The 19163-nt window shown below is 44.7% G+C and overlaps 2 protein-coding genes across 2 annotated transcripts; both read right to left on the bottom strand.

Annotated features, from left to right (window-relative positions):
• Positions 1-696: 696 nt before the first annotated feature.
• On the bottom strand, positions 697-7153 carry LOC123188859 (CSC1-like protein At4g02900). Its single transcript, XM_044601132.1, has 12 exons — positions 5824-7153; positions 5030-5412; positions 4692-4844; positions 4387-4522; positions 4037-4138; positions 3443-3562; positions 3246-3326; positions 2785-3125; positions 2291-2536; positions 1872-2196; positions 1474-1707; positions 697-1370 (listed from the first exon to the last, which is right to left on the bottom strand). Exons 2-12 carry the CDS (start codon positions 5341-5343, stop codon positions 1116-1118), a joined length of 2307 nt encoding a protein of 768 aa, XP_044457067.1. The 5' UTR covers positions 5344-5412; positions 5824-7153; the 3' UTR covers positions 697-1115.
• A 1072-nt stretch (positions 7154-8225) lies between these two features.
• Positions 8226-11840, bottom strand: LOC123188860 (probable inactive purple acid phosphatase 2). The gene is made up of 2 exons (XM_044601133.1): positions 11077-11840; positions 8226-9820 (listed from the first exon to the last, which is right to left on the bottom strand). The coding sequence occupies exons 1-2, from the start codon at positions 11770-11772 to the stop codon at positions 8558-8560; spliced, it is 1959 nt and encodes a 652-aa protein (XP_044457068.1). The 5' UTR covers positions 11773-11840; the 3' UTR covers positions 8226-8557.
• Positions 11841-19163: the final 7323 nt, after the last annotated feature.

Genomic DNA, 19163 nt, shown 5'->3' with positions numbered 1-19163 from the left:
CGGTTTTGGGACCAAGAAATCCTTTGGTAAATCATGACTGCCGGCGTGATCTTGCACAATATGATCAACGAGCATGAACGTAGCCAAAATTTGGATTGCTTCTACTATGAATTCGTGCGATGGATGGTGCATCAAAGTAGGAGAGAAGAACACATCCCCAACGTTCTTCAAGTTCACCATGTAATTCGAGATACGGAAAATAAAGTTTTCAACAAGTCAAGGAGCGGTGGACATGGAATGGGCAACAAGACCACTTGTTCTATTCATATGTTTCATGTTATGTTCGATGCACTTTGTGTTGTGTTTGATGAACATTTGTGTTGCATTTGGAGTTGCGGATTGAATAACTATGTCATAATTAAGTAATATTTGGATTTTATTTGTTTCAGATATATTTGACATGAGTATGATATTATTTGGAACATTACATATCTACAAATATGTGTGCTAGAAGTAGAAGCTGAAATCTAGATATCCAGTTTTTAGGTCGAAAATGCTCTTTAGAGCTCGGGCTCCATGGAGGCCGAGTTTGACTTGATCAAAATTCAAATTTTCACGTTTCAATTTTTTTTAAAATACACACGTACTTAGAGACATAAAGCATATGTGTGTAAATTTTCAGGACAAAACACCTTAAAATGAGTGCTACACAAAAAGAACAAATCTGAGGCTTTTTAGTAGATGCACTATTCATTCTAAAAGTCCATGAATTTATCTTTTTTGCACAGATCGCATTTTAGGGTATTTCATCCTCAAATTTTACATACATACACATAACATCCTTGTTTACTTGTATGATTTTTTTCAGATTTTTTTGAAACCGAAAAGTGTGAATTTTGAATTTTTCAAAAAATCCGGCCTCCATGGAGGCCGAGCTCCAAAACGCCCTACTCTTTTTAGGTCCGCTATAAAAAACAGAAAAAAAATTGCTACCTAAATCTTCTCTCTTCACTCCTAAAACTGGATTTAGGTAGTCATTCTTTTTGTGTGCCGTTGGAGATGCTCTAACATCTCCAAATGTACAATTCCATCGACGTCGTCCACACATGGTAATGCACTGGTGCAGTGCAGATGCCGATCAAGTTTACTCGACAGCGCCTGCTCCCATTTCATTGTCAGCTAGGACGCGGCCGGCTGAACTCTCCTTCGTTGGTGCCAGAGCTGGAACTGAACTTGCTGTCCACCGGCGTGGTCATCCGAGACCGCCGCTTGGTCGCGACAAGGTGGGGGTTCTCCTCTTCATCCATGGCCAAGAGCTCATAGATGTCACCGCTGCGGAAGACGGGGTGCACGTATGCGTCCTTGAGGTACTCTCTCAGGTTCAGCATCGGGTCGTTTGCCCGTTGCAGCGTGTCCTTCACCATGGCCTCCTGCAAACATCAAACGCAGCTCTCGCTTAACATTGGAGACGATGTGAATATCATCTGCAGTTATGTATGGAGAAGAGATCAAGAGAATGCGTTTTGATCCTGCCTGCAAGGGGAATTTTATGTATGCCGGCTCGAACCGGCCCTTGCAGACGTAGTGGAACCATATGGCCAGGACAGGAAGAGGAAGAAGGGCGACAGTGGACTGGTCTGCTTCCTGTGTGCTCAGCAGTCCTATCAGCAGGATCTGCGATATGACTAATGCGGTGACGATTCGTCCGTGTACGTCTGGCCAGAATTGCGCGCCGCTCTCGTATTGCTGGTTATAGACATTGATGATCTTGCAACAAAAGAAACATACCAAGGATTAGTATTTTGGCGCATTATACTGTGATGAAGCAGAAATTTGTGATCTATGCCAATGTGGATGTGATATCCACAAGAAAAATTTGAAGCTGAAAGAACACAAAGATAGATCACTTGAACTGGAGGACAGATGTGTACCTGGTGTCTGAAAACAAGATAGGCCAGGCCGAAGAAGACTATGATGAAAGGAAGAATGATGGGTGTCACAACAGCATATACAAGCCCTAGGAGGAAGTAGAGCTGTATTCGCGGTTCGGTGCTGCCAAACTCCAAGCTCCCAGGGTCCATGGCCTGCTCGCGATCTTGCTCGGTTCTGACCAAGAATGTGTTCTTTATGTGGAACATGATCAACGGCTTCAACCTAAGAACCTCAGCGGCAATGCCTGCCCATCCATCCACCATAATGTAGGTGATGAAAAAAGTTGCTTTCATGGGAATGGATTCTCCAATGGTCTCTGGAATTCTTTTTCAAAACAAAAGTAAACGAGTTTTTTTATGTGGTAGTATAAATATAATTGAACCCTTGTTATTATATCCAAGTGCAAAATTTGGCTTACTTGTTAGTGGATTGATGGATAAAACTGTTCAGCTGCTGGAACGCTGTTCCAGCTACTACACTTCCCAAGAATACGTTGACGAAAATAAACAGGAAGTATTTTGATGCTGTCTTCCTCTCCAATCCAGAGAGTGATACGTGGCCTTCAATCTTGCTCATGGCCATGAGAATTGTTGGCAGAAATATAAGGAAGATTTTCAATGCGATTCCTGGCAAGAAACCTTGTATGACTGACCTTGGACCATTTCTGCAGGAAATTGCATTGACCATGAAAATTACATCCAGCAATGCAGTACCTTGTAAACAAATCAGTATAATGTGGCTGACTTTTTATGTAATTCAAGGTCTATTAAATTCAACAGATTTTTTTTTCTGCTCTTGATTATTTAGCAAGGAGAATCGTTAATCAAAATATGGGGAAAAGTGATCTCACAAATGCCTTTCCCTTTTTGTTTTTCACAATTGAACCGTGAAACAAGGAGCGGTTACACTCACCTCTCTATTATAGGTTTCAAGAAAGGAAGCACCCGCTCAATATCGTCGAGATTGGCCACGGATTGGACGAGCGCAATTGGGACCATGAAGAAAAATGTCAGGAAAAAGAGCGCAACAGCCATGATAAGCCTCCTGATCGAGAGCTCGACAAAAGGGATGGCGAGATTAGGCCAGTAAACATCCCGAGGTTCCGGAGCCCACTCAGTTAACCACACCGTTGGGTTACTTGTCTGCTGTGTTTGTGCACAAACAGCAGCCCCCCACTGACTATTGAAAGACACAAATGCTGCTGGCATTATAGCCTTAGGATCACTAATCACCTTCTGCCTCCCCTCATCCTCCTGCAATTAACAGGTTACATATTGTTAATACTGCTGCTCAGCGTTTAGGAGGAACTATGCAGTACAATGAAAGAAGACATTGGTGCTGCTTGATGACACTATCAAGACGATGACCGGCACCTGTTTACATAGCTCCTCGATTGTTGTCTTGTAGTGTTGTAATGCATCCACCTTTTCCCCCCAAAGACCCCACAGTCCTGTCTACAAGACAAGTACGTAAATGAGCCATACCACTTGCAGATTAGAGCACATATTGAAATAGCTTTGTGACGAACCGATCTTAGGTGCATGATTTGCAAAGGAGGGAAGATTATTACCTTAATAGTCAGCTCCTTTTCAGGGTTCTTAGCGTGCTGGTTTTCGTAGTAGACCAGCCAGTTTTGCAAGCCTTTCTTCTTCTTAACCAAACTGGCAAGGGCGTTTGCGTTGTATGCAACCTATTGATCAGTTACGTACCCCGAATGAGAAACAGATTTGAACCATAACAGAGTAATGAGGCGAGTTCGACGACGGCGGAGCCGGCTAGTCGTTGAGTGGGCGGCGGGGAACAGGGCGACAGCACAACCAGGGCCAACAGACCGATTGCTGATGAGCTAGCGTTATTCTAGAAAACGGAAAACTGACGAGACTACCCTCACGAAATCAGCGGCGGATGATTGTATACTGCTCACTTCCATCTATAGCAGTATAGGGTACCATAAAAATCCTCAAAGATAAAGGCATATGGGCCTACAGGTGCTTCGGTTGGAAAGCAAACAAATAATTAGAAAGCTTGCATTTCAGTTGAAAAGTAAATAACAACTGGAAAACAAAGTAACTTGATGCTCGGTTGAATTTCATGGTTTAAATTCGTATCAGTAGTATTCACCATAACGATACCACGGTGCACACAAGATAGAAAAGAGTAAAACCTGGTGGCTGAGATAATGCTCGCGATGATTCACAGCAAAGAAGTGCTCAACATGCTCACCAACTGTTTCGTCTGGGTCAACTGGTATATTTCTCACAAGTACCTGAAAATAAGGAGGAAAATGAGTTATGAGCCAAGGAAACTACTCTACACACTGCATTCAATCTGAGAAATTCTACACACACGTACACTGCTTGTTTTACTATCACAAAGATAGTCCCTACTAATTGTTATGCTTGTTTTACTGAAACGGTTCGAGAAAAAAAATCAAAGCAACAAGATGAAAAATTCACATTCAGATCCAGCGAGGTCCATAACACCAATTAAACTTGCATGGTTAAGATATCTTACCGTGAATTGGTCGGGCCGACGATTTTGATTGGCAAGAAAGTGCAATCTCATAGTTGTTATAACCTTATATTCATGATATAACACGTAGAATGTCCAAAAGGTAAACACATAGGCCATTCCAATGTGTACCCAAAACCTATGAAAACATACAGCAGTTTCAGTAGAATAAATATGAGCCAAGTGAAGTGACATGAGGAGATTAGAAGGACAGCATCTCTGCATCTATAGCTATATAATCAGGCAGGTGCTTGAGGAACGATAAATTCTGAAATTGCCAGGATATCAGGAGTAAACAGAAGTAATACCTTTTTGAACCTGGACCAAGATTCGATATTGAAAGCTTGTCAATTTGATCATAACTTAGACCCTCTTCATCATCCCCTAAAGTTGCACTAGTCCAATTGACAGGAACTAGGACAGCAAATGCCAGCACAGTAATTGGCACAAATATTTTTAAACTGCAAAGCAAAACAACAATGCACCATCATTAGGCATAATGTTTTTTTGGTTACAAACACAGTGATCCACATATCCATCTGTTTACATCACAAAATAGGCATTTTGGAACTTGGAAGACATGAAGTGTAAGCAACTAGTATAATGCTGTGGTGTGAGAATTCAGATAAACAGATATCATGCTCACCCGAGAAGATAGATGCGGACATATACCGCAGAGTCTAGTCCTGCATGCTCAATTAACTCAGGTTCTGGCATTTTCAGCGCGGCGGGCATCCAGTTGAGAAACCGAAGATATGTTGACACATCAGCATTCACAAATTTTGACAAGACATTTCCGATGTGCCTTGGGCTGCTTCTTGTCCCTTTAAGGTACCATTTTGGAAAGTATACCCGATCATTAATAGGTTGTATCCTAACAACTGCGAACACGAGAAGAAAGCCCACTGCGGATAATATGTTTATTCCTGCGGCAACACCAATGTCGTTTAGGGAGCCCATGTCTCTCTAGAGAGACTCACTCCAGAACAAGCGTCACCAAGAAGTAGCCCAAAGGTTTAGGCAAAATATCTACATAGAAAGAAAAGAAAAAATGGTAAGAAAATTGTCAACTAGAATCAAAATAATACTAGATTGGTAAGAATGAAAGTAGCTAGGTATGATCATTAGCATTAGAAACTGAGCTTTCCCAGCAGATTATGCGTGGAAAATTGAAGTGGCCAGAAAACAAATGTTGGACAGCAGCTTAGATGGCTTACTCCGATGATGTATTCCTGCAAATTCTGACGACCAATGTAGCAAAAATCTGTGTTAATCTTGCATTCTTGCAATCTAAACCTCTGGAGTTCTATTGCAATAAAGTCAACATCCACAATTTCCCATATAACCTATCGTCTTGGTCTCAACTAAAGCTAGCGGATACGCTCAGGTGACCTCGATCGTACAGGCAGGAAACAGGAGCAGTAAATTAACATAACGTACCGCGCGCGGTTATCGCCGACGTCGCCGCCACTTAGCAGGCAGTGGCCGAGTGCCGCCGCTTGAACGGTCACTGCCGTGCCGCCATTGATGTCGTTGCCGTCGAGGAAACGCAGGAGTACGGTGCACGAGAGGGAGGCGGCGGCGGGTGCACGGCCGGCCGCCTTGAGAGGAGCTCTGGTAAAGTGAAAACAATAGCAAGAGAGATTACAAGGCCAACGCCTTTGCCGGTTTTGTTGCTAGTCTATCTATCAGAACGGGGACGATCAGAACGACGAGGAGGAGGACTAGGACGGCGACGGGCCGGCACGACGCGTTCGCCTTGGTCTCGGCGGAAATAACGACGTGGGGAGGGATGACCGTTCTCCAACGGCCTGCCACTGGTGTTTCTTTTTTCAAAAAATAAATCTTTGCTAGTATATGGACACAGCTGTTAGAATATAATAACTAGCTAAATACACTAAGAGTGACCATTTGTGGACCAGGGAGCGCCGATTTTTTTGGCATGGAACCACACTTTTTTTTATTTGAGTTGGAATCGTTGCATTTTATTCAAATGCAGCAAACTCCGAGGCTACCACCGAAACAATACTTACCGGCAGGGGCGAATCTACTAGGAGGGCTTTAACAGGCTTGAGCCCCCCCTCCAGCACTGTAAAAAAGTTTTTCACTACTAGTTTCAAGGCTCAACTCAGCCACTTGCAAGCCCAACCCAACAGATATTTGCATGATACAGGCTTTGAGCCCACTCCTCAATTTCTGTCTAGATTCGCCACTGCTTACGGGTGACACCTGAAACCAAGTTTTACATGATGCCAAAAATGTGTGCTACGTAGTTAGCCTTACGTCACACCCAGCTCATTTTAAACTCGTCAAAAGTTTGAAGCACTGTCTTGATCTCCTGCACCACGTGACCCAAAGCTAAGAGGTCCTTGTTCTGTTCCGAGATCTTTCGCGTTGCCGCTTGGGAGTCTGATTCAAGGAAAACATTATGCACATTCATCTTTTTAGCCAGCCAAAGGCTCGATGACTCGAATAATGCCTTTTTGCAGGATTAGAATAATGTTTTTGTCGTATGCTTCTTCTTCGCAATTTGCATTTAGATATAGCATCTTCGCATCTGTAAGCCACTAACGATAAGGGCATTCTACAAGAGCTACACCCATTGCCTCTGCCGACGGTATATTGTCAATTATATCGAACGAGCGCCTCTCGTCGAAAGATCTAGACACCCATAATGTGATCACGTGGCAGAGGTCAAGGTTAGTCGGTGAGATTTTTCAGTTTTCCATAGTTTATATTGCCTAAGTTTTTCAATGTCTATCATCCACAAGAAAGCGAAAAAGGATAGACCATAACATCCAAACTAGTTTGATCCGTTGCAGTATATCTGTCCGGCGCATTACGTCATTGCTGGTCATCAATAATACTATCAAGAGCTACAAATTGGTGTTATTCATTGCAGTTTTCAAGGGGGTGGCGAGGCTATGATGGCTAAGATTTGTTTGGTGATTAAATCGAATTCCAGACCATTGTAGATTAAAAAGAGTATGATATTATAATACATTTATTCCGTCTTACTTTGTTTTGCCATGAAAATTTGGGCAGCTTTATTGCTTTAACAAGGTCATGTTACAATCAGCTCTAAGGCTGCTAACAAGAAAAGTCAGGCATTTCTCGAGCTAGCATTCAGAAACCGACAAGGAACACACATGCTTGGCAGTTGGCACATAGGTTCGCCAAACTATTAACATCCCACAGGACATGTCTAACAGAAAAGGAAATAAAACTTGACAATTTCTCCGGATAGGTGCTACAATAGAACGAGAATTGTTGTGCGAACCCCAATGAAGGGTTTACTCCAAGCTCCCATGAAGGCCAGGTGAGATTGAACCACACCACCACCACCTCCCATGTGAGCTTCATTGTTGCTGGCTCATCAGTGTTGATTTTTACCCATCCAACGTCACACACCTCCAACATTGATCATCAGGGATGTTGTGTTTATGTGTAGGCATATCAAGCAGTAGCAGATCATCCATGACCTTCTTCACCAAATGAATAGGAACAAACGGAACCTGATCGTGTGTCCATTGGTTGCGGGCTGACCATATGGCATGCATGACCGTAATCAACTAAATCCGTGACACAATCTGTTCCGAACAGCAGGGGTTGTCAAACTGCATGTTGTCCGTATCTTCTTTGATGGCGGGAGTTGCAATAATTTGGCAGTATCTTGTTAGTGGAGAAGCTTGCTCTCACCAGCAGGCCACACCCACATCCACACTGCATCCAATAGTTTAACAATTGTTTGCAGTGTATGCACACATGCATTTTTTCATTGATGCCTATTTTGATTTTGTTTAATATAGTATGATGTTGTGCCATAGATGAACCAGCTGGCATAAAAGAGCAACAATGATCACAATAGTGACAAATGGATCGTGTTACATTATGATACAGGTCAACCATTCTCACTAACCAACACTACCATAATGTGAAGATCGTACGTGTTGCTTATTTCGGATGACTATTGTACACTGGAGGGAGAAAGCTGTGTTGCCCAGGCCTGGCATATACAAACGCAGCCACACCACACCTAAACACTGTATCTGCTAGGAAACACAGCGCTACGTACAGAACCTAAAAAATGTTGAGAAGTGACATTACTGTGTTGATGCGCGGTCTGATTCGTCTCAGACGGTATCTGAAGGCGAAGGGACAATATCTATGATCCTTAGGATTCCTCGTTCTTCACCGGAGTCCATTGTGCGGCTTCTCTCTTCTTCCTGAGGAGAAATCCCAAGGCAAAACCAAGCAGCAATGCCAACATCACACTACCTCCAATTTCCAAGTATAATGGGGAAATCTTCAGCTTGGTGCTGGTTCCCGAGCTGAGCTTTGTTTGATTGACCGCCTCAGTAGCGCTAGCTTCAGTAGATGTTTGTCCAGAGAACATCTCCACCATGTCATGGACTTGTCCGTCGTGGTTCCCGACATACATCAGTGTTAGCTTCTCCCTGGTAGCTACCAGTTTTGTGTACCCGAACTCACCACCACGGTACATGGAGATCCCAGGCTGCGGAAAGATGGGAACATCTGGATGATCACGCCTTGGTTGCCAGATCGGTTGCCAGTCTTGTCCGGCCATCCCGATCACAACATGAACAGGGGCACCAGGGTATACGAAGCTTGATGATGTGTTCAGACACTGTGAATTCTTCATGGGGCAGAACCTCTCATACCTATGGACATGTCCCCACAGGGCAAGGGTCACATTGTACATCACCAAGAGCGGTTCAAGATGCTGGATCATCTGCTGTCTCATGGCAGAATCCCTGGCTTCGTTGCTCGAGGTATACATGGGCCGGTGGCCCTGAAACACAACAAATGGGGTTCTACTTCGGTTCACCTTCTCCAGGTCAGCTTTTAGGAAATTGTATTGGTCGCTGCCCTGAACGAAATTAGTTTCAGTCGACATGTATACAAAATGCACGACACCTGAATCAAAAGAGTAATAGAGATTCCGTGTGTCCGGAGCTCCATTGCCAGTAGGTAAAACAGAATTCCCAGGCATCCTGAACTTGACACTGTATGGTATTCCACATTCACCTCCACCATCCTTTCCATATGTAGACCACGAAGGTTTCCAAGGTTGTGAAGGCCAGTCATACTCATGATTTCCTATGCAGACATGGTATGGAGTATTGGCTGCAATAGGCTCAATCTGGCTGAAGAAATGGTCCCACACCCAAGCATAGCCTCTGGCATAACTGATGTCCCCAATGTGCGAAATAAATGCAGGCTTATCTCCAAGGGCTTCAATATCACGGAGGATCCACTTCACCGTTGACAAGCTCTCATCTTGTGTGCGGATGTAGGTGTTATATGGTACATAAGTGCCCATATCACCGAAGAGAAAAGCAATGGTTTCATTGGCCTCACTGTCACGTGAAATAAAGCTGTATGTCTTGCTCCATCCTCCCGGGTCACTACCGACCTACCAAAAATAGCTCAGTTAGCTAAAGAGAAAATACATGCTGAACATGTAGATAACAATTGTTTGCTGCTGTTGGGCTAGCTTAGCTTGCCCCACAGGCCAGCTTGTTAGGCTTATGGCCTAGACTATGTCTTCGACGGCCTTAATTTTTATGAGAGGACTGAGCATAGACGGTAAGCCAGAGAGATACAACCGCTTATAATTTGTTTTCACATCTTGTTTAATACTCCCTCCGTTCCAAATTACTCGTCGTGGTTTTAGTTCAGAACTAAAACCACGACGAGTAATTTGGAACGGAGGGAGTAGTTAATACTACATCATGTTCTGGAGATTTGTTGATCAAATGCGTAGGAAATGTTGAGAATTTTGTTTCATAAGATGGTATTGTTTGAATGAATTGTATGTAGTTCTTTCCATCACAACTCAAAAGGATGACATTTTTATATACTAGCTATTGCTCCTAAAGATTGTGATCACACTGATACAGAACTTCACGTCATTAATTTTATCGTATTATATAATATATTAACAATCCTGATTTAATGATCCCACTCTATATTGTGTTTGGAAACTTTAAGCATTATTTGGGTGTGCTCCCTTTTGGTGCCGATGAAAACTGATGTGTTGGGCCGTTTTTTCTGAAAGTTTTGATACATCCCTAGAACTCAGTATGCAATTCTGTAATGTGGTATGTTCTGAATATGTGTACTTAAGGTATGTTGATTGGAGGTTGTATGGCATTAATTTGTCAACGATTACATTGATTTTTGACTTCGACGCCAATTCAGATGATCTACGAGTGTGGCCTAGGCTGTCCTTATACTCCCTCTGTATCAAAATATAAGACCTTTAAAGCATATATTTTGGTACGGAGAGAGTACTTGTTTAAAGCATATATTTCACCTTTTTGGCGAATATTTTCTATTATGAGTAGTACTGATGTAGAATTATATTTAAAGGGTCTAACTGTGGTTCACAGGTTCAGGACCACCTTAGCTTCAAGGGTGGTTAAAATGGTGGAGCTGCTTTGCAATTACCTGTAGGTCTACATAGGTTGAACTATCTTCTGAAACGAGAAATATTCTCTAGCTCACACCCAGACTCGAATCCTATGCACACGAACATCAATCTCTAAATGCATCTGAGCTTCTAAGCCAGATTGATGGAGCAAAATTGCTATCACGATTGATAAAATTAGTTTTTTGCAGGTTCAATCTCTGGGTATTTTCTTGTGGGGAATTCAATCTCTGGTTTACCTTGTAAAAGTACCTCCTTCCGGGCTCCAACCCATTCATGAGGCCATCGAAGACGAAGCCCGGATCCCTCCACCCTACGCTGTCGTTCGCCGGCGCGTCGCACATGTGCTTCTGCTCGTACGTCCTCACCTCCGTGCCCACCTCCGCCCAGCCCTTCTCCTCCTCCTTCTCAAGCCCGTACCTGACAGCCCTCTTTCCGGCGTCCGCGCACACGAACATCACCCGCATCTCGTCGGCCCTATCGGCGAACGCGAGGTGCACCTGCTCGGGCCGCGCGGCCGAGCCCGCGAAAGCGACCTCGCCGGAGAGGGCGACGCGGTGGCGGCCGTGGGGGAGCGGGTTGCCGTCGTGGTCGACGTGATGGTAGGAGTACTCTTTGGCAGGCCAGCGGAAGAGGCGGAACTGGTAGGGCGCCCGCAGGTTGGGCAGCCGTGGGATGGTGAGCTCTCCTCGGCCGCTGCGCCAGGAGGTGGAGCCATTGAGGAAGATGTAGCCGAGAAAGTCGCGGTCGCTGGAGGACGGCGGGGAGTAGATCGCCACGTGGTCGAGGCCATCCGGGGACGGGAGGTCGGACCACCGGATCTTGATTTCTTGGTCGGATTGGGTGAGCTTCGCCGGGGTGGCCGTGAGGGTGGTCCCCGCGGCCTCGCCGGCGGCGAAGAAGAGGAGGAGGAGAAGCGGGGTTTTGGGGTGCATTTTGCCGGGGACGCCGAGCGAAGCGCGGGGTGGACGTGGAGAAAAAAGGTTACCCTTACGACCAGCTGGAAGGTGTGTGCGAGTCACTGGCGATGTGGGAAGCACCGCTCGATGGAATATTCCGTGCAAGACGTGTAGCCTATCGATCAACCCTCAAAAAAAGAAAAGATTAGCACAAACTGTCCCTAAAAAAACACAAACTAGTACCAGTCGAGTGCTTTTTTTTGACAAGGAAAAACCTTTATTTCTCAAATAACAGCGAGATCGTTTACAATAAGATGAGAAATAAAGTCCGGGATAGCATATTCCGTGCTTTGCTGCGCCGAGGTTATTTTGTGTTGATCAGACATTTACAAAATATGCATGGCCATTGGTTAAAAAAAATGATCATGTGATATTACAATTCCAAGCCTTCCCATTCAAAAATTGAGCAACCAAAGCTAAATCAACAAATGTCAATATCTGAATTTGGTGAAATATGTGGTAAACAAATCGAACAAGCTTATAGACGTGCCTCACATGTAGGAGGGAAGCATTTAAATTCAGACATGCCATGCAAAAATTTAGGAACATTTACATCTATGCCCCTAACTGGATCCTACTACTCAGATATGCCCCTAATTTTGAAGGGTGCTTAAATTTGCCTTTCTTTCGTCAGTTTCACTTATAGAAACTAGATAATTCCCCCGTGCGTTGCAGCGGGAATTAGTGCACAAAATTTCTTGATAATGTAGTTAAGAACATACGGGAATGTTAAAGAAATCTATCATCGCTATGAACAAACAATGACTCCTTATCGGTTTCATTTTGTCAAAAAGGAAAAGGTAAGGAAAAATAGTGACTCCATCGTTGCATGTATAGCTGTGAAGTGAGCACGAGGTTTGAGAGTAGAATCCACATCATGAAAATGATTAAAAAACTATTCATACTAAACATTTTGTCAATTTTTTCAAGAATAACACATCTCAAATATTTTGTACAACAGAACTTGCACAACATTTACCAGAGGGCTAAAATAATTCAGTAAGAAAATAGCATTAGGCAGATCCATGGCTCCGCGCGGCAGGGGCGATGGGATGAGAGTGCTTTGCGACGTGCGACAGTTCGGGTAGACGAAGTTCTTCCGCCCTCGTTTGCCTCCAGCGTCTCACTGCACCCCACACAGCACATCTCCAATACTTGGGCGAGATCCTAGGCCGCCGCCATGGCTAACGGTGGTGGCATCATGGCCTTCGAGCTAAGGGGTTATGCCATAATGCAGCATCTTGAATCAAGCGCTTTTATCCACAACTGCTCTGCTTGGTGATACTATTATTTTATTATTAAGATCAAAGAGGACAAATGAGATGTTGATGGAAAAGTTCAGCAAGTGACAAGCAGTGAGGGACGTCGTCTCACCTAATGATTCGCACCGCTGCACAAATTCGTGAATTATTTTTCATCTCGATTCCTTCACCATCAGGTCTCGATCTCCCTCCAGCCACCAATGCATTTTTTGGATCTTCTTGGATACTGAGGCTGCTAGCGTTGAAGCTCCCTCGTGGTATAGAAGCAGCTTGCGGTGGGCTAGCAACGATGGGAGGGTGCGTTTTTGTATTTCTTCCCAGGGAGTAGAGCCAGCAGATCAAATTCTGCTAGATCCTCATCTCAGTTTTATGGAGTCAAGAACGATGAAGTGGGGAAGACGACGTGCTAGGCAATAAATGTTGCACCCATCGGTAACTGACGAATGACGATACATTTTACGTACTTATTATGTCAGGTGGTAACTGACAAATGACGATACATTTTACAGACTTATTATGCCAGCTGGTAACTGACAACAGATGGGTCCGCTGTGACTTGCGAGAAGGCTGAAGCGGCTTTTCTTTTCTGGTTTCAAGGAGGGGCGTGAAACGGATCGTGGCCACCGCGCGAGACGATGGGTCCGCTTGAATTAAGGTAGAGAGACCTCCGAGTCAAATTGTGGTGGGTCCCTCGTGTGAGTTGATAAGAAAACGGTGACGTGGCTGGTTGATGATATGGATAGCCTGCATGTTGAGATAAATGCTTTAGTGGAGATGAATCTCTTAGATATATAGGATGCCCCTCCATGCCGTTTCCGTCCAGTCAAGCCTGTTTGACCGCTAATTGGCCGCCGGTTTGACAATTTTGCCCCTGCATGGCCCAAACTCACCTGTTCGCTCCACTTTCTCTCGTTCTCTCGCTCGACCCACTCACTCTTCCCCCAAATCGTGACATAACCCTAACCCTAGAGCCTTCGATCTCCGGCAAGCAAAGCTCCAGACCAATGGCGACCGCGGTGGAGATTCCATTGTTCTGACTCCGTGTGCTGCTGTGCTGTGGATAGGACACAACTGCTACAGATGGAGGGTGACGGTAGTTGCGCGGTGGCCATCAAAGGAGCACAACGCCAGCGATGGATGCTTCGGTTGGGTAAGTGCCTAACTTTCATATCTGAAGAATGTTCATTGTTCTGTTTAGTTCTTGTAGTTGGGTTTGTTGGTTACTGCGTTCATAGTGCTCATTTGGTTCAATTTTTTCTCTGTTTTCCATGGTTATCCCTAGGGTGGAACATATTTGTCTGGATTGTATAATGCAAACGACACTTCTAGTTCCTGATGGTACAAAAGCACGGGAAACAGGGTTCTCATTTCCTTTGGTTGTGGAGAGCACACTAAAGTTTGACCAGTTTAGATCTCTAATTTGTGATAAATACCCCTGGGGAATACATGATGTTGTAGAATTCAGGTACTAGGACATTGATAGTGCAGTTTGGGTCCCAGTCCAATGTGATGATGAGCTAGGAAGAATGTTTACAACACATGTTTTTGTCCTGGACAAATTAGAAATCAATGTTATACAGAGAAGAAGAGGAGAAACAAAGAGCAGTGAAAGAAGATCACAATCTACTAGTTCTAGAGGTAGAAGTCAATCTAGGGGGAGAAAAAGAACTATTAATAGTTCACAGCCTGAGTCCAGTAAGAACAGAGCTGCAGATGCAGGAGAGAGCTCTATGTAGGTACCAGGAACACCAACAGTAGAAGTTCCTAGTCATGCAGCTCCTACTAGTAGCAGAGATTTTGCTGGTCCAAATATTGAAGAGGAACTTCCTGATGATTGGCCTACAGATGATGAGGATGAAAGGCTTTTCCCATAGTTTGTTACAAGACAGAAGCCCACAAAAAGACGAGGAGGGGAAAGAAGATTATATTCCACCACCAGAAGGCATGTTTGATGAGCCAGGTGAAGATGAGTTGGAGGAGGACATGGACATGGGATACAATGAGGATTCAGATGATGCAAGGCCAGATGTGCAGTACAACAGAGATGATCCTTCTCTAAAAGAAGGAACTATATTTTTCAGTGCTTTAGACTGTAGGAATGCACTTGCCACTTTCTCAATAAAGACTCAAAGTGAATTTATAGTAGACAAAAGTGATCCTACTAGGTTGACTGTTCATTGTGCTTATAAGAGGTGTAGGTGGAGGATGCATGCCTCTTTAGTGAGGCATAACACACTATCTCAGGTATTAATTTGATTTTGTAACACTAGATGCATACATAGTTACATTGTAATTTTATTCAGTTATCAGTTCCAGCACATATGTCCTGACATGTATTTTAACTTTCATATTTGCAGGTCAAAGTGAACAAGAATGCTCATACTTGTCCAAGTGCCAACAGAAGGAAGAGATTGAAGTCGGCTAAGAGCAGATGGGTTGCTGATGATGTGAAGAACTGGGTTCTAGAGGATCCAAAGATTGGATTTACACAGTTGAAAAAGAACCTTAAGAAGAAGTATGACCTGGACCTCCCATACATGAGAGTGTTCTGTGGGAAGCAAATGGCACTTGACAACATCTATGGTAAGTGGATTGACTCATTTCAACTATTGTATACTTTCAAGGCAGAAGTTGAGAAAGCATCTCCTGGCAGTGTCGTACACATTGATAAGCACATTGTATAGTACAAAAAAATGAAAAAACTAGAGAGAAAGAGTGCTTTAGGAGAGTGTTTGTTTATTTCAAAGCATGCTGGTAGGGTTTTCTGGATGGATGTAGGCCTTACCTTGCGGTAGATGGCACAACATTAAAGGTTAGATATAGAGGGAAACTTGTCAATGCATGTGCAGTGGATGCTTGCAACTGGATCTTCCCAGTAGCATTTGGAGTTTTTGAGTCTGAAAACATAGAAAGCGGGACATTGTTTTTCTAGAATAAAAAAACGTAATAGGGCATCCACCAGGTCTTGTTATCCATAGAGATGCATGCAAGGGACTAGAGACTACGGTGGAAGATGTATTATCAAGAGTGGAGCATAGAGAATGCATGAGGCATTTGTCAGCCAATTTTTCAAAAAAAAACATTAGAGGTAAAAAAATTGATGAAAATTTATGGCCCTGTTCATTGACATATAGCATGAAAAACACAACTACCATCTTAGACAATTGTACAAAAAACCTGGTGTGAAAGAGTACCTACAGGAGCATCTGTTGGGGAACACAGTATTTCAAAAAAATTCCTATGATCATGCAAGATCTATCTAGGGATGCATAGCAACAAGAGGGGAGAGTGTGTCTACGTACCCTCGTAGACCGAAAGCGGAAGCGTTGAGTAAAGCGGTTGATGTAGTCGAATGTCTTCGCGATCCAATTGTGACGCCCCCAATTCAATGTACACTAATCATGCACACAAATGTGTACGATCAAGATCAGGGACTCACGGGAAGATATCACAACACAACTCTACATATAAAATAAGTCATACAAGCATCATAATACAAGCCAGGGCCTCGAGGGCTCGAATACAAGTGCTCGATCATAGACGAGTCAGCGGAAGCAACAATATCTGAGTACAGACATAAGTTAAACAAGTTGCCATAAGATGGCTAGCACAAAATGGGATACAGATCGAAAGAGGCGCAGGCCTCCTGCCTGGGATCCTCCTAACTACTCTTGGTCGTCGTCAGCGGCCTGCACGTAGTAGTAGGCACCTCCGGGGTAGTAGGAGTCGTCGTCGACGGTGGCGCCTGGCTCCAGGGCTCCAGCATCTGGTTGCGACAACCAGGTAGAAGGGAAAGGGGAAAAGAGGGAGAAAAGCAACCGTGAGTACTCATCCAAAGTACTCGCAAGCAAGGAGCTACACTACATATGCATGGGTATATGTGTAAAGGGCCATATCGGTGGACTGAACTGCAGAATGCCAGAATAAAAGGGGGATAGCTAATCCTGTCGAAGACTACGCTTCTGGCAGCCTCCGTCTTGCAGCATGTAGAAGAGAGTAGATTGAAGTCCTCCAAGTAGCATCTTCAAGTAGCATCTCCAAGTAGCATCTCCAAGTAGCATCTCCAAGTAGCATCGCATAGCATAATCCTACCCGGCAATCCTCTCCTCGTCGCCCTGTGGAAAAGCGATCACCGGGTTGTCTGTGGAACTTGGAAGGGTGTGTTTTATTAAGTATCCGGTTCTAGTTGTCATAAGGTCAAGGTACAACTCCAAGTCGTCCTGTTACCGAAGATCACGGCTATTCGAATAAATTAACTTCCCTGCAGGGGTGCACCAACTTACCCAGCATGCTTGATCCCATTTGGCCGGACACACTTTCCTGGGTCATGCCTGGCCGCGGAAGATCAACACGTCGCAGCCCCACCTAGGCACAACAGAGAGGCCAGCACGCCGGTCTAAACCTAAGCGCGTAGGGGTCTGGGCCCATTGCCCTGAGCACACCTGCATGGTGCGTGGGCGGCCGAAAGCAGACCTAGCCTAGTGGCGTTCCAGTCCAATTCGGCGTGCGCCGCTCCGTCGCTGACGTCTGAAGTGCTTCGGCTGATACCACGACGTCGGGATACCCATAACTACTCCCGCGTAGATGGTTAGTGCGTATAGGCTCGTAGCCAACTCAGATCAAATACCAAGATCTCGTTAAGCGTGTTAAGTATCCGTGAACGCCGAACAGGGCCAGGCCCACCTCTCTCATAGGCGGTCTCAACCTGCCCTGTCGCTCCGCCACAAAGATCCACACAGAGGGCCGTCGGGACAAAGGTCCTTTCAGCCCCCCCCCCCCAATCCGTGAATCACTCGCGGGTACTCTTCGAGCAGACTCGACTTTAGTCACCATCTGTATAGTATGTATGTATGTATGTATAGTATATACCCGTGATCACCTCCCAAGTGATTACGGCCCGATAGTATAGCAAGGCAGACTGACAAGAATGTAGGGCCAATGATGATAAACTAGCATCCTATACTAAGCATTTAGGATTGCAGGTAAGGTATCAACAGTAGTAACAAGGACAGGCTATGCATCAGGATAGGTATAACAGAAAGCAGTAACATGCTACACTACTCTAATGCAAGCAGTATAGAGAAGAGTAGGCGATATCTGGTGATCAAGGGGGGCTTGCCTGGTTGCTCTGGCAAGAGAGAGGGGTCGTCAACACCGTAGTCGATCACAGGGGGTACCGGCAGCGGCCTCGGGGTCTACCGGAAAAAGTAACGGAGGGGGAACATAATAAATAACAGAGCAATCAAAGCATAACATGAAAAATGCGGTGCTAGAGGTGATCTAACGCAGGGATAGGTGATACCGGTGAAGGGGGAAAACATCCGGGAAAATATCCCCGGTGTTTCGCGTTTTCGGGCAAAGGAGCCGGAGGGGGAAAGTTGTGAATTCGATAGGTTAGGGGGGTGTGTCGGACGAACGGGTTGCGTATCCGGAATCGTCTTGTCGTTCTGAGCAACTTTCATGTTGAAAATAATTTAATCCGAGTTACAGATTAAAAGTTATGATTTTCTAAAGATTTTATTAATTTCTGGAATTTAATTAGTTATTTAAATTAATTCGAAAATGGAATAATGACATCAGCATGATGTCATGCTGACGTCAGCAGTCAACAGAGTTGACTGGTCAACCTGACTTGTGGGTCCCACATGTCATACTCTGCTTATACTAATTAGGATTTAACTAATCTAATTATAGTTTAATTAATTGTCAATAGTTAATTAGGTTAATTAAACAAGATTAATTAAGTTAATTAATTCACTAATTAACTAATTAATTAATTATTAATTTTATTAATTCATTCTTATTTTAATTCCCTTTTTTTTATAAAACGTTCTGGGGCAAGGGCCCCGTTTGTCATAGGCCCCCAGGGGCCATATTGGGTTCGGGTGCTACGGGCGCCGCAGGTGCGGGCGCTAGGCGCTGCGGGGCGCCCGACCCAGGAGAGGGCCGAGCGGGCCCAGAGGGGGGGGGGGCGGCGCCGGGCGCGTGGTCAACGGCGTAGCACGGGCGGTCGTCGGAATGGGACGCCGGCAGAAGAGCAGCAGCGGGCACGGGCCGACGAGAGGAAGGACAAGGTCGCGAGCGGGAACGGCCGTGGCCGTGGTG

Source organism: Triticum aestivum, chromosome 2A (assembly GCF_018294505.1).
Source record: "Triticum aestivum cultivar Chinese Spring chromosome 2A, IWGSC CS RefSeq v2.1, whole genome shotgun sequence".
NCBI lineage: Eukaryota > Viridiplantae > Streptophyta > Magnoliopsida > Poales > Poaceae > Triticum > Triticum aestivum.
Note: the sequence above shows the minus strand (reverse complement) of the source record. Positions and strands in the feature narration are given on the sequence as shown.

Bases quoted from the DNA above. Each gene is read 5' to 3' on its own strand.
- LOC123188859 (XM_044601132.1), bottom strand. From the start codon at position 5,343: ATGGGCTCCCTAAACGACATTGGTGTTGCCGCAGGAATAAACATATTA. The intron at 4,845-5,029 runs GTGAGCATGATA...TTTGCTTTGCAG, and splicing joins GTCCGCATCTATCTTCTCGG to TTTAAAAATATTTGTGCCAA. The intron at 3,126-3,245 runs GTGCCGGTCATC...TGTTAATTGCAG, and splicing joins TCGAGGAGCTATGTAAACAG to GAGGATGAGGGGAGGCAGAA.
- LOC123188860 (XM_044601133.1), bottom strand. From the start codon at position 11,772: ATGCACCCCAAAACCCCGCTTCTCCTCCTCCTCTTCTTCGCCGCCGGC. The intron at 9,821-11,076 runs GTAAACCAGAGA...TATTTTTGGTAG, and splicing joins GAAGGAGGTACTTTTACAAG to GTCGGTAGTGACCCGGGAGG.